General features: G+C 32.8%; 2 protein-coding genes across 4 annotated transcripts; both read left to right on the forward strand.

Annotated features, from left to right (window-relative positions):
- The first annotated feature begins 378 nt into the window (after window positions 1-378).
- Window positions 379-2,215, forward strand: LOC135129633 (fatty acyl-CoA reductase wat-like). The gene is made up of 7 exons (XM_064056848.1): window positions 379-638; window positions 686-925; window positions 971-1,116; window positions 1,168-1,277; window positions 1,325-1,561; window positions 1,607-1,784; window positions 1,835-2,215. Exons 1-7 carry the CDS (start codon window positions 441-443, stop codon window positions 2,193-2,195), a joined length of 1,470 nt encoding a protein of 489 aa, XP_063912918.1. The 5' UTR covers window positions 379-440; the 3' UTR covers window positions 2,196-2,215.
- Window positions 2,216-6,538: 4,323 nt separating this feature from the next.
- Window positions 6,539-8,407, forward strand: LOC135129632 (fatty acyl-CoA reductase wat-like). Of its 3 annotated transcripts, none has more exons than XM_064056846.1 (7): window positions 6,539-6,773; window positions 6,821-7,060; window positions 7,106-7,251; window positions 7,304-7,413; window positions 7,460-7,696; window positions 7,742-7,919; window positions 8,032-8,407. In XM_064056846.1, the coding sequence occupies exons 1-7, from the start codon at window positions 6,576-6,578 to the stop codon at window positions 8,333-8,335; spliced, it is 1,413 nt and encodes a 470-aa protein (XP_063912916.1). In that variant the 5' UTR covers window positions 6,539-6,575; the 3' UTR covers window positions 8,336-8,407. The 3 variants fall into 3 exon arrangements, with proteins under 3 accessions (XP_063912916.1, XP_063912915.1, XP_063912917.1); XM_064056845.1 differs by having other exon boundaries at window positions 7,975-8,403; XM_064056847.1 differs by having other exon boundaries at window positions 7,980-8,097.
- The last annotated feature ends 6,255 nt before the right edge of the window (window positions 8,408-14,662 follow it).

Here is a 14,662-nt window from a genome sequence, read left to right on the forward strand (position 1 = left end):
CATGTTAAATTGTGCAAATTATGCACTGATATGGTTTATTCGTACTAGGTACATCATAAAGTTTATATTCTTTTTGCTAGTGTGTTATTGCTCTTTAATATTCAAATAGTGGCTTACTAAGCAGCTTTAGATATAAGATATTATTCTATAAACTATGTATCTGAAAACTTTAAAAACTCATTTTAAACTGGTTCTTTTTTAATGCCAATATGATTTAAAACTCAGATTTCTCAGAAGCTTTGTGGTTTTGTAAAGCCAGTTGTGCAATAATTTCCATAAAGTTATTTATTCAATACTTTTGAATGCTAAAATTGTGATAAACAAAAATTATCATTCTTTTAACATTTTACGAGATATCTGGAACATAAACTGGTGTTAGAAATTGGCCCACAACTTAAAAAACCACATTTGTCTACGTATCTGTCGATATTCGCAACAACATGTCAGATTACAGTCAAATTGTAGAGTTTTTTAAAAATCAAACAATTTTTATAACCGGAGGAAACGGCCTTGTTGGTAAATTGATCCTCGAGAAACTGCTACGAACGTGCTGGGATCTGAAAAAGATTTACCTTTTGATGCGTCCTAAAAAAGGCAAAAGTCCGGAGCAACGTTTCAGCGATCTATTCACTAATCCAGTATGTATTTATTACTTTTATAATAAATTAACAGTTATTATTTGAAGTGTTTCGAGAGCATTAAAGGGAAGAATTTCAAAAGTAAGGTCGTGTTAATTTGTGGCGACTGCAACCAACCCGGTCTAGGAATAAATTCTGAAGATGTCGATATTCTGAAAAAAGAAACGACTTGCATTTTTCACATTGCCGCTAACGTCAACTTTTTGCAGACGATAAAAGAAGCCAGTTATAATGTCAGTTGCACTAAAGAAATGATCAAGTTGGCTAAAGAGATGGAAAATTTGAAAGTAAGATCAGTGTTGTAAACATTGTATAATTAAAAACATTTCCAGGTTTTTGTCTACGTGTCTACAGCCTATTCGAATTGCTTCAATAGTCACATTTGCGAAGAAATTTACAAACCACCTATTAAAGCAGAAGAGTTTCTCGATTTAGTCAATTCTTGTAACGAAGACGATTTGGAAAACACACTTTTACCGTGAGTACTGAAAATGGAGGTCCTACGTGAGCCGTTACATGTTTTTTCCAGTTACCTTAAAAATTTTCCAAACAATTACCTGTTCTCGAAGTGTTTATCAGAAGATTTGATTAAAAGCTCAACCACAGGGATACCAACAGCAATCATTCGACCAGCAATAAGTAATTTTTTCGCGTGGTCAAAATTCAACTAATAATGTCTCTTTTAGTTACGAATACCATTAAAGAACCCATTCCAGGATATACTGACAACTACTACGGTGTCATTGGTGTTACGACTGGAGTTTACATTGGGATCATTCGATGTTTTTACTCAAAAAAAGGAAAGCGGCTGGATTTAGTTCCAGCGGACGTTGTCAGTAATTGTATTTTGGCGGCAACATGGCAAACAGCAAATTCTAAATCTCTCACTGTGTACAACTGTGTCGGCGAAAAAATATTACTTGGTAAGTAAAACCTTCTCCGGTTTTCCTCATTTATTTTTTGCAAAGAAAAATTAATCAATTTGGTGGCCCCGCTCTACGAGGAGTTTCCATCTACGAAGTACTTGTGGTACAAGGGTTTTACACTGACCGAAAGTAAATTTCTTTACAATGTATCTTCCTTGTGGTACATGTCACTCACCCACGTGGTCGATTTCCTTTCCGCCCGGTTTGGAAAATCATATAAGTATTTTTTTCGCAAAATTTATTATCATTTGTTGCCTTGTATATTTTCAGTATGGCTGCAAAATTCAATAAGATACATAAATCACTGAGTGTGCTGTCATATTTTACTTCACGCGAGTGGACATTCGACGAAGGCAATTTTATGAATTTGTGGTTTAAAATGGGTGACACAGATAGAAGGATGTTTCCGTTTCATTCCAGAACAATACCCTGGCATCAGTACTTGTTCGATTGTGTTTTAGGTATAAGGCTTTACTTACTGCAAGATCCAATTAGTACTCTCCCCAAAGGAAAAGCAAAACTTAAAAAACTGCGTGGTCTTCATCACGCATTTGTTGCATTTATTATATTATGTTGCTTACGTATTTGTCGTACTTGTGCTAGCAAGATTATTTTAATGTTACAACAATGAATTGTCCTTAAATTATATGTTATTATTATTATGCACCCATGTGGCTGAAAATATATTTGAAAGTCGTGGGTGTCCTTACTTAGTAAAAAAGTAAAAAGCAAACGCCACAAAGTTTTGTTGTATACAATACCTAGTATATATAAATTAGCACTCCAGGCTTGGTTGATTGCTTCTCGCCATTCCTTCCTGTTATTAAGTTTCTTCCTCCAGTTTGCAATATTCGCCTCTGCTATGTCCTTTAGTACATCTTCTTTCCACCGTGTTCTTGGTCGTCCTTGTCGACGTTTCCCTCCTATACCACTTTCCAAAATTTTCTGGGGTACTCTTTCTTCCTTCATTCTCATAACGTGTCCGAACCATCTTAATCGTTGTCCTTTTACAATTGCCACTATGTTCGGTTCATGATATAACTCTGCCAACTCATTGTTTGTTCTTCTTTCCCATCCATCTTCTGTTTTTTTCCCTCCATATATTTTCCTGAGTACTTTTCTTTCCCACATCTTCAACATCTTTTGTGTATTTATTCCTAGTGTCCATGTCTCACTTGCGAAAATTACAATGGGACGAATAATTGTCTTGTAGACCCTTAAATTCAGACCTCTTGAAGAATTTCTGTTCATAATGTTCCTAAATGCGTAAATACTACGATTTCCGGCCATTATTCTGCTTTGGATTTCTCTTGTCATGTCTGGTTTCCTATAAAATTCTGTGCCCAAATAGGTAAATGTTTCCACCTCCTTGAAGCGATACGTTTTTCCTGTATTTGTATTTACTCTTAATTCTCCTAGACTATCGTACTCTTTCTCAGTCCATGTCATTAGTTTTGTTTTATCATCATTAATCTGCAGTCCCATTTTCTGCGCTTCTTCTTCCAGGTTTACCATAGCTTTATGTAGTGCTGTCCTACTTCTTGTTAAAATTGCTACATCATCAGCAAAAGCTAGACACTGATGACTTTTGTGATATAGTAACCCTGATCTATTCAAATTGCCTTTCCTAACCACGTATTCCAACGCACAATTAAATAGAATTGGCGAGAGGGGGTCCCCTTGCCGTAATCCTTCTTTCACTTTAAATTTTTTTGACAATTTTCCTTTGATTCTTACTCTATTGTCCGTGTCTTTTAAGGTGAGTTTTATCATCTTTATTAGCTTGTTTTTCATACCTAGTTCTCTTAGAGCTTCATATAGGTAACTTTTGGCGCTTGATTCTATCATATGCTTGTTTGAATTCTACGAATAACACAAAAGTGTCTTTTTTATACTCAAAACTTTCTGCTTGTATCTCACATAGTGTAAATATCTGGTCCACTACCGACCTGTTCGCCCTGAAGCCACCTTGATACTCTCCAATTTCCTTCTCTACTTTTTTTATTACTTGGTCTTTTATATACGAGGCAAGAATTTTATAGACTACATTCAGAAGTGCTATTCCTCTATAGTTGGAGCATTTCATCTTATCCCCCTTTTTATGTACTGGAATGAGAATAGCTTCGTTCCAATCTTGTGGCATTTGTTCTTGCAGCCAAATTTGTTCTAAAAGTTTCTGTATCTTTTCTTCTAGCTTCTCTCCCCCGTATTTTAGTAATTCCGCCGTTATTTGATCTTCTCCCGGACTTTTGTTATTTTTTAATTTCTTTATTATTTCCTTTACTTCTCTTAGACTTGGTGCTTTCTCTTCTTCTTCATCATGTATATCTTCTTTGTTTAAATTTTCTTCTATCATTCCTCCATGTTCTTCTCCATTTAGGAGTTCGTCGAAGTACCTCTGCCAGAGTTCTAAAATTGTTTCTTCATTTCCTACCAGTTCACCTTTTTCGTTTTTATAGAACACCGAACTTGATTGGTATCTTTTTTTTTTCTTATTTCAATCCTTGGTACATACTTCTTATTTCTTTATTTTTGTAGTTTTCTTCTATCTCGTTTAATAGTCTTTCTTTATATTTTCTTTTCTTTTCGCGTAAGAGCCTTTTACATATTTTTCGCTGTTCTTTGTATGCCATTAAATTTTCTTCTGTTTCATTTTTTAATACCTTCAATCTTATAGTTGTCCTTTTTTCTAATTATTCTTCACATTCCTTGTCAAACCATCTTTCCTTTTTATTTTCCTTCCCTGTTTCTTGAGTGCTTTGTCCATTTTTAACTTCCAACCATAAATCTTCTATATCTTCTGTATCTTGCCTTTCACCTGCTACCCAATTATTCACCATTTCCAAATACATCTTCCTCTCCTCCTCATTTTTCAATCTAATACACGTTTTTAAGTTTTTGCGTTCTTGGTTCTTCCTGTTTTTTGCAACTGGTACTATTTGTTTCATTTTTACTCCTACTTAGAAATGGTCTGTGTCTAGATATAACTTCTTACATCGGTTATACTTCTTTCTTCCATTCTTTCAATTAGGACATGGTCAATTTGATTTACAGTTTTTCCATCTGGTGCAATCCAGGTTCCTTTGTGTATTTCTTTTTTTTGGAAATATGTACTTTTTATGATCATATCTTTCTCTCTAGCAAAGTCTATTAGAATCTGACCATTGTTGTTTGTAACTTCATGTTTGCTATATTTTCCAATCGTTGGTCTAAACAATTCTTCTTGACCAATTTTTGCATTTAGATCTCCTAATACAATCTTCAAATCATATTTTTTTATTTTTCCATATTCCTTATCGAGCGTCTCATAAAATTCTTCTTTTACTTCTATATCTGTTTTTTCCGTTGGTGCATGTACATTTATAAGCGTAATCTTCTGAAATCTTCCTTTCAGCCTTAAGCAGCACATCCTATCTGATATCGCTTGAAATTGCAATATATGTTGCTTTCTCCCATTTTGTAGTAACGATATTAGTATCTTTACTTGATCGCAAGGCAGGGTTCAAGATGGCTGTTGAATATAATTATTATCGTACGATAAATTTTTATGTATAATTTATAATTTAATTTATGTATTTTGATTTAATTTTTTATTTAACTACTAAAATATTCACTAGAAATAATTTATATGGCAAAACAATGTTTGCTGGGTCTGCTAGTTAGACGATAAAATTTGTCAAATTTGGTCAATATTTTTTATAAAAAACATGCAAACAAAGAAGATATCGCAAAAAATGGATTACAATTAATTAAATACATATATTTATAAATGTAAAAATGGCAATATAACACTGAATCAATTAAGATTTCGAAAATCAATTGGCAAGATAAATCATCTTTCATATTGCCAATCTCTCACCAACAGAAGGCGTTTGTTTCATGGATTTTAAATTTTTGAGTTTATCACTGTAACATGGAATCTTACTTTTTTCGAGTAATTAAAGTGTAAATTTTAATAAATAGCTCAAAATTTTACATGAATAGAAAAAAATTCGAATTCGAGTTTTTCGGTTTTTTGTATTTCCTGTGAAAATTTGCCATAGTAATGTATACTTTTTTTTACACCATTAGAAAGTAGAGATTTCAATGAACAAAAAGCACACCGATTTTTTAAAAAAGCAAACACTTTGACGTAAGAATTTTCGCTTGAAAATTACGGTGGTTTTTCGATATTAAATCAAAATAAGGGGGAAAAATAAATATTTTGAATAAAAGAAATTACAGTGAGTTTGGGACATAAATAGGTAAGTTTTCACTAAATTTCGTGAAAAAAAAACTTTTTTGTGGGAGATAAAAATAAAAAACCAAAAACTCGGTTATTTGCATTTTTCGCATAAATTTTGAGGTTATGTAAAAAAAGTCTAAATACAAAAGTTGTAGATCCTTTTATTACCTAGAACTTTGCCATTTAACTTTTTTCGATAGGACTTGCAGTTTTGCCGGAAATCGTGATAAACCGTTTTCTACCCTAAAAGCTCACCCTCTTCCACTTCCCGACCTCAGATCGCCCGTAAATTATTTTTCCTTTTATTTTTGTTATATTTTCTTTCTTTTCCAATGGGTATCATCCTGTTCTAAATTTTTTTGTTCTCAAAAATTATCGGCCCTGGCCTACTAGGCAATATGCTTAATGACTAATGTTTCAGGTATTATGTATAATTCCTGTTCCTCTGTCGTTCCCGAAGGTGGTCTCTATTTAAAGACACACTTCCCTTCTAGAAGTTCCGCAGTCGTGGTCTTTCTGGATTGCCCATCGCGACTTGCGTTTCCAGGCTTTTCTTTGGCCACCCGACGATGAGTCATCGTTTATTCGCACTACACCATTTAGTTTAAGGTCTACCTGTTGTTGTGTTATCGCCTTTCAATGTTATTATTGTAACAAACAAAAATTATCATCCTTTTAACATTTTATTACATGTCTGTAAGCTAAACAGTTGTTATAAAATGAATAAAATCACCCATAAATTAAAAATATACATTTGTGCACTTTTCTGTGGATTTTCGCGACAACATGTCAGATAACAGTCAAATTGTAGAGTTTTTTAAAAACCAAACAATTTTTATAACCGGAGGGAACGGCCTTGTTGGTAAATTGATCCTCGAGAAACTGCTACGAACATGCTGGGATCTGAAAAAAATTTACCTTTTGATGCGTCCTAAAAAAGGCAAAAGTCCGGAGCAACGTTTCAGCGATCTATTCACTAATCCAGTATGTATTTATTACTTTTATAATAAATTAACAGTTATTATTTGAAGTGTTTCGAGAGCATTAAAGGGAAGAATTTCAAAAGTAAGGTCGTGTTAATTTGTGGCGATTGCAACCAACCCGGTCTAGGAATAAATTCTGAAGATGTCGATATTCTGAAAAAAGAAACGACTTGCATTTTTCACATTGCCGCTAACGTCAACTTTCTGCAGACGATAAAAGAAGCCAGTTATATTGTCAGTTGCACTAAAGAAATGATCAAGTTGGCTAAGGAGATGGCAAACTTGAAAGTAAGATCAGTGTTGTAACCATTGTATAATGAAAAACACTTCCAGGTTTTTGCCTACGTGTCTACAGCCTACTCGAATTGCTTGAATAGGCACATCCGCGAAGAAATTTACGCACCACCTATTAAAGCAGAAGAGTTTCTCGATTTAGTCAATTCTTGTAATGAAGACGATTTGGAAAACACATTTTTGCCGTGAGTGTTGAAAATAGAGGTACTATGTGGAACTGTTACATGTTTTTTCCAGTTACCTTAAAAATTTTCCAAACAATTACGTGTTCTCGAAGTGTTTATCAGAAGATTTGATTAAAAGCTCAACCACAGGGATACCAACAGCAATCATTCGACCAGCAATAAGTAATTTCATGCGTGGTCAAAACTCAACTAAAAATGTCTCTTTTAGTTACGAATACCATTAAAGAACCCATTCCAGGATATACTGACAACTACTACGGTGTCATTGGTGTTGTGGCTGGAGCTTACATCGGGATTATTCGATGTTTTTACACAAAAAAAGGAAAGCGGCTGGATTTAGTTCCAGCGGATGTTGTCAGTAATTGCATTTTGGCGGCAACATGGAAAACAGCAAATTCTAAATCTCTCACTGTGTACAACTGTGTCGGCAAAAAAATATTACTTGGTAAGTAAAACCTTCTCCGGTGTTCTTCATTTATTTTTTTCAAAGAAAAATTAATCAATTTGGTGACCCCGCTCTACGAAGAATTTCCTTCTACAAAGTACTTGTGGTACACTGATTTTACACTGACCGAAAGTAAATTTCTTTACAATGTATCTTCACTGTGGTACTTGTCACTGGCCCACGTTGTCGATTTCGTTTCATCCCGGTTTGGAAAATCATATGGGTAAGTTTTTTTTTTCGCAAAATGTATTATCATTTGTTGACTTGTATATTTTTAGGATAGCTACAAAATTGAGTCAGATACATAAATCACTGAATGTGCTGTCATATTTTAGTTCACGCGAGTGGACATTCGACGAAAACAATTTTATGAATTTGTGGTTTAAAATGGGTGACACAGATAGAAGGATGTTTCCGTTTCATTCCAAAACAATACCCTGGCATCAGTACTTGCTCGATTGTGCTTTAGGTATAAGGCTTTACTTACTGCAAGATCCAATTAGTACTCTCTCCAAAGGAAAAGCAAAACTTAAAATACTGCGTGGTCTTCATTACGCATTTGTTGGATTTATTATATTATGTTGCTTACGTATTTGTCGTACCTTTGCTAGGAAGATTATTTTAATGTTACAACAATGAAATGTCCTTAAAGTATATGTTATTATTATTATGTACCTATGTGTTTGAAAATATACTTGAAAGTCGTGGCTGTCCTTACTTATCTACCCCTAGTAAAAAGCAAACGCTACAAGGTTTTGTTGTATAGAACAGTGGTAACCGTAAAATGCTCCTTTGAACCGGATATTTTTCCACTGGTCCTAAATACTCCCCAGATTTGCTTTGACTTCATCCAGATCCAGATACTAATGAAAGTGTTGACAGTTGGGTAATGTTTTCATTAAAAGGCCACAAAAACCGACCAGTCTGAAAAATTTCCACTTTAAAAATTATTAATTTAAGTAGTGATCGTTATTTTATTAAAGCACAATTCACTTTTGACACATGTTGTATTTAATTAGCAAAAAAAGAAGACAAACGCAGAATTAAATTAAATTTAACAAAATAACAAAAACAGACCAAGTACGATATTTTCTTAAATAAAACAATAGAGGAGGCTGTTGTTGTAAACAGTGTCAACATTTGATTATAAGTTTTCACGTGAAAATAATGCCGTTAACTCTTGCAGACGTCTCTCAAATTGTCGCTCTGTTTCTGTTATTTTGTTAAATTAAATTTAATTCTGCGTTTATTTGTCTTCTTTTGTTTTGCTAATTTATACATCATTGGTCAATAGTGAATGGTTCCTTAATAAAATAACGATCACTAGTTAAATTAATAATTTTTAAAGTTTAATTTGGGAAATTTGTCAGGGTCGCCGGTTTTTTTTGTTGCCGGTCAGTGTATATAGTAAATGTCTACGTGACATTCTTCTATATAAATATTAACATTTTTATTACTACGCAGTCCTGCTGTTGCACACTTTTGAGCTCTTTGAATGGAAACACTTCACTTCAATTTCTGTTTTTATATGTGAAAACAACCATGTCGAGCAGACAAATAACATTAGCTAAACATGAGAATTAATATACGTGTACGTAGCTATCAATTTTTATTTGTTGGACTTCTTTTATTATTAATCATGGTGACATTAAGGACAAATCACTGAACAAATTAAAAGGCGACGTATAGTTTAAAGATTTATAATAATTAATTAATCTTAATCACAATATTTGTGGCGTTTTTGAGCCATCGAGAAATCGGAATGACAGTTTTTTACTTCCCGAGCGTAAGCAAAGGAAGTATTGTAATCGAGTCCGTCGGCCAACTCTCTACTTTTACGTTTTCTCGATCTTTCATGACCCCTAGAAGACGAAGAAATAGGTCTCCCATTTCCGTCTGTCTGTCCGTCTGTCCGTCTGTCCGTCTGTCCGTCCGTCTGTCCGTCCGTCTGTCCGTCTGTCCGTCTGCCGTCCCGGATTTTTATTAGACAGATAATCTCCGAAAGTACTCGACCGATTGTTGTGAAATTTTGTACTTATATTAAGAATATCATGTAGATGGTAAAACGCTAACCAAAATTTGTCTAATCATCCCCACCTCTAATGCGATGACGTCACTTCAAAATTGTACATAGTAAATGGGTTTTCAATTGTATAAAATAACATAGTCCTACACATGTAGTTTACAACTCCGAATCGACTTTTCACCCGAAACGTCCAGATTTTTGGAAAAAAAATCAAAATTATAAAACAACATTTTGAAATTTAATTTTTAATCTGCTAACCAGAATGCTTTGAAATGTTGCAGATGTTTTAAGGCTATAAAGAGCATCATAAATCTTTAGTCAAAAAATATTTGCATATCCCCTCCAAAAACTTGATGAGGTCAGCTCAAAAGTTTGTGGAATAAATCATATCTAAAATGTACAAAATATGATGAGTCTGTACTTGTGATCTATCACTCCATTCATATTTTTTGGATTTGCATATACAGGGTGACTCAAAAAAATTAATTAATGCGTAAATATATTTTATTGATTTAATCAGGAACTACAAAACCGAATGCTCTGAAATCTTGCAGATGTTTTAAGGTCATAAAGAGCATAATAAATGTTTAGTCAAAATATATTTGCTTATCCCCTCCAAAAACTTGATGACGTCAGCTCGAAAGTTTGCCGAATAAATCATATCTAAAATGTACAAAATATGATCAGTCTGTATTTGTGATCTATCACTCCATTCATATTTTTTGGATTTGCATATACAGGGTGATTCAAGAAAATTAATGAATGCGTAAATATGTTTTATTGAGTTAATCAGGAACTACAAAACCGAATGCTCTGAAATCTTGCAGATGTTTTAAGGTCATAAAGAGCATAATAAATGTTTAGTCAAAATATATTTGCTTATCCCCTCCAAAAACTTGATGACGTCAGCTCGAAAATTTGCCGAATAAATCATATCTAAAATGTACAAAATTTGATCAGTCTGTATTTGTGATCTATCACTCCATTCATATTTTTTGGATTTGCATATACAGGGTGATTCAAGAAAATAAATGAAAGCGTAAATTTATTTTACTGATTTACTCAGGAACTACAAAACCGAATGCTTCGAAATCTTGAAGATATTTTAAAATTATCATAAGCATGGTAAATTTTTGATCAAAACGTATTTGGTCGTCCCCCCTAAAAAATTTATGATGCCACCACAAAATTTTGCTGAATAAATCCTATCTAAAATGAACAAAATATGGTGAGTCTCTTCTTGTGATGTATCATTCCATTCAAATTTTTTCGATTTGCATATACAGGGTGACTCAAAAAAATTAATGAATGCGTAAATATATTTTATTGATTTAATCAGGAACTACAAAACCGAATGCTTTGAAATCTTGCAGATGTTTTAAGGTTATAAAGAGCATAATAAATTTTTAGTCAAAATATATTTGGTTATCTTCTACAAAAATCTGATGACGTCAGCTCAAAAGTTTGCCGAATAAATCGTATCTAAAATCTACAAAATATGATGAGTCTGTACTTGTGATTTATCATTACATTCATATTTTTGGATTTGCATATGCAGGGTGACTCAAAAAAATTAATGAAGGCGTGAATTTATTTTATCGATTTAATCAGGAATTACAAAACCGAATGCTTTGAAATCTTGGGAATATTTTAAAGTTATTATAAGCATGGTAAACTTTTGTTCAAAATGTATTTGTTCATCCCTCCTAAAAAAATTGATGACGTCACCCTTAAATTTTGCTGAATAAATCCTATCTAAAATGCAAAAAATATGATGAGTTTGTACTTGTGATTTATCATTCCATTCATATTTTTTAGATTTTCTTAAGAGGTGGTTCAAAAAAATTAATGAAGTCAATTTATTTTATTGATTAAATTAAAGGCAACACTTATTATTAGTATTACACCCCAACCAACCCAATTTGGTAGACACAAAATTTGTTAAAGGAAAAACTCGGTTGAAACATAAGCAGAGCTGTTCAGTACTTCAAGTAAAAGTACTTGAAGTAATACTTCAAGTACTTTAAGTACTTCAAGTACTTTACTTGAAGTACTTTTATATTTAGGTACTTGGTACTTGGTACTTGGAGTATTTCTAAAATATACTTGGGTTTAGTACTTGATTTTGCCAAGTACTTTACCCCAAGTACTTCACTCAGTATTTTAAATACTCTTGAATTATGAAAGTGGAAATTTCAAATACTTTAGTCTCTATTTTACGAAGTTTTCACATCTCAAAATAGGGACTGTTAAATACTTGAAGTTATTAATTCAATTATTTGATTAGATGTATTTTTATAGTAAAATCGTGTTTGTTTCCTGTGAGGTTATATTTTGATCTCTGATTATGGATATCTTATTCACAATACGACGTACATTTCATAGGTACTTGCAGAATGCCGATAGGTAGGTAAGAAAATTAATGTCATAAATATGTCATTTGAGAGTCGATGACGACAGCAGAAGGGTCGGAGATCTGTGTAAAATTTTCAGCGATGTAAAGTTGTGAATATATGAATTTTGTCTTTTTTGTATTTTGGTCTGGAACTTAACTTTGCGGGTAGTTTTTCAGTACCTTCCCGGTACCCCAAAGGGAATCGGGTTTGTTGACGTACCTGCTAAAGTGCAACGTCGGATTTGAAAATATTTGAGCAATGATTCAGTACTCGTTCAAAAAGATATTTATTCTTTTATTAGTTTCTTAACTCCGCCGTGTATTTGTCAGTAAGAAGCCTGGTCAGGGCGGAGAACTCGGCAGGGGATTATCCCTTTTATTATAATAGCAATAGCTGATGGCAGGTACAGACTTTCATATTCGCCTCTTCCTCCTAGAATTTAAACAATTTTATGTTAAATATTTTGCAGTTTAATTTTCTTTATCATGTTAGACACTCGTTTTTTACCAAATTTTCTTTTTTTGTTTATACATGGTTCAGCCATATAAACTTAGTTTGTTATTACTACTTATATTTTCTCACATTACAGTTTCAAATAATTTTTTAAATTGTATGAATTATTTGAACACCAACAATTTAAAAAGACGTAATGCAGAAAAACAATGATTTTAAAAGTCACACTAATTAGTGTCATTAACTTTCCTGTACGGATTTTATTTATTACCGTACAACAACTTGACGTATTACATTGCATCGCTTATTACATAAACCCAATATTGTTCAAAATGAAATATGTTTTGTGAAACTCGGCTCGTAGTACCAATGTTTTTGTAATCCAGTTGATACGACCATGATTTTATGGTTTTGATGAGTACCGAATTGTACTTTGATATTGCTCGAAGGACCTTTGTTTCGTTGTGTGTGAAATAATAGACAGCGTTCGGTTTCGATGTTTCAATACAGGACGGTTACAGAAGTACTGAATTTACATTTGTATTTACAATATCAGGTAAAGATACCCAAAAGGGTCAGTGGCCGCTTCCGTAAATGGTATATGTATCGCACAGCTCTTAAAATTTTTTTCTGAAAAATTTCAGTTTCACATATCCGGCCCTGTGCACTCTCACAATGGGTAATGATTAAGGGTGCTGTAAACTACCCACAAACTTAAACACAGAACCGGTTCATAAAATTCATATATTTTTAACACAACTTTATTAAAAAATCAGAACGTTTTGGTGGTGAAACAAAATTCAAAATATCAAAAAAAGGCAACAGAAGCCTGAGAGAATACCATACAGCGCCGATGTTTTTGTTATAAATTAATAGTAAGCATAGATAGACAACGCCGTCATGTATTTTATTTTAAATTTTAAATTAGAAATAGACGTTAATTTTGTCGAAGGCATTGTGTCAACAGGGAGATGTAAAAGTATTTCAAAAGAATATTGTTTATAAATAACATAGTATTATTAATAAGTGAGCTACCATTCTGCATTTAAGTTGATGCTTATGCAATTTTTTATGTGACGAAATATGTATTATTGTATACTTAAATTCTGAGTATTAAAAAATTCAGTTCTAAAATATATTAAGCTTTTTTAAAAAAACAGGAAAAGTTATCTAATTCTACAGTATTTCAAATAATTAGAAAGTACTTGAAGCATTTTCAGTACTTCAAGTATTTGTAAGTACTTGAAGTATACCTTCAGTACTTCAAGTACTCGTAAGTACTTGAAGTAATGTACTTGGCTTGTACTTCAAGTACATCTGAAAAGTACTTGATACTTGAAATACTTTTGCTGAAAGTAAGTACTTGGTACTTTACTTGAACACTATTTCAAGTAGTACTTTGTACTTGGTACTTCAAGTACTTTTTTTGAGTACTTTGAACAGCTCTGAACATAAGGGTAGCACGCTTATTTACATCGACTTTAACATTACAGACCTGTATTTGTTTTATGCGCTCACTTGGTTCCGCGAATGTGAAATAGACATGTTTATAATCAACCAATTGTGAATTTCACCGTCAAGAATAAAAATAAAACCCAATGTTTTATATAATAAGCGGAAGTCGAAGCAATAAATCCGATGTTCGTTTTGTTTACAGTTTCTCTGTTTGACTCTCACGTATGCTGTTACGCCTGTCATCTTAAATTAAGAATGTTTATACATACACGATTTTCAGTTGCCTCTGATACGTATACGTGAGTAAATTGTTTCGTTATTTTATTGATTATTACAAATCAATATTCAAAACGACCCAATTCATTTTCCCGAAAATCTGAGAATATAATAATTTTATTCTTAGTATTACACTACATCTATCCCAACTGATATACGTGTCCTTGCAAAAATGTTGATGACGTCATCGCAATTTTTTTTTAAATTCCCACTACAAAAATGTAATGAGAAAAAAAACACAATAGGCATGCAGTCGTCAAATTTCCGACAGCGAGGGAAGTACTGTCTAAACTCTTTAGACCAATTTTTTTTTAGCTTGTGCAAGAGTAGTAATCGGTTCTTTGAATAAATGGAGCCTTA

This window comes from Zophobas morio, unplaced genomic scaffold, assembly GCF_036711695.1.
Source record: "Zophobas morio isolate AGI-343-1 ecotype UQ-CSIRO unplaced genomic scaffold, CSIRO_AGI_Zmor_V1 ptg000016l, whole genome shotgun sequence".
In the NCBI taxonomy this organism is placed as follows: Eukaryota; Metazoa; Arthropoda; class Insecta; order Coleoptera; family Tenebrionidae; genus Zophobas; species Zophobas morio.

What these genes read in the sequence shown, in the direction of transcription:
- LOC135129633 (XM_064056848.1), top strand. Translation starts at nt 441, where the DNA reads ATGTCAGATTACAGTCAAATTGTAGAGTTTTTTAAAAATCAAACAATT. An exon ending in GCGATCTATTCACTAATCCA is followed by an intron (nt 639 to 685) that starts GTATGTATTTAT and finishes TATTATTTGAAG; the next exon opens with TGTTTCGAGAGCATTAAAGG. An exon ending in CGGCGAAAAAATATTACTTG is followed by an intron (nt 1,562 to 1,606) that starts GTAAGTAAAACC and finishes TTTTTTGCAAAG; the next exon opens with AAAAATTAATCAATTTGGTG.
- LOC135129632 (XM_064056845.1), top strand. Translation starts at nt 6,576, where the DNA reads ATGTCAGATAACAGTCAAATTGTAGAGTTTTTTAAAAACCAAACAATT. An exon ending in AGGAGATGGCAAACTTGAAA is followed by an intron (nt 7,061 to 7,105) that starts GTAAGATCAGTG and finishes AAACACTTCCAG; the next exon opens with GTTTTTGCCTACGTGTCTAC. An exon ending in TTGGAAAACACATTTTTGCC is followed by an intron (nt 7,252 to 7,303) that starts GTGAGTGTTGAA and finishes TGTTTTTTCCAG; the next exon opens with TTACCTTAAAAATTTTCCAA.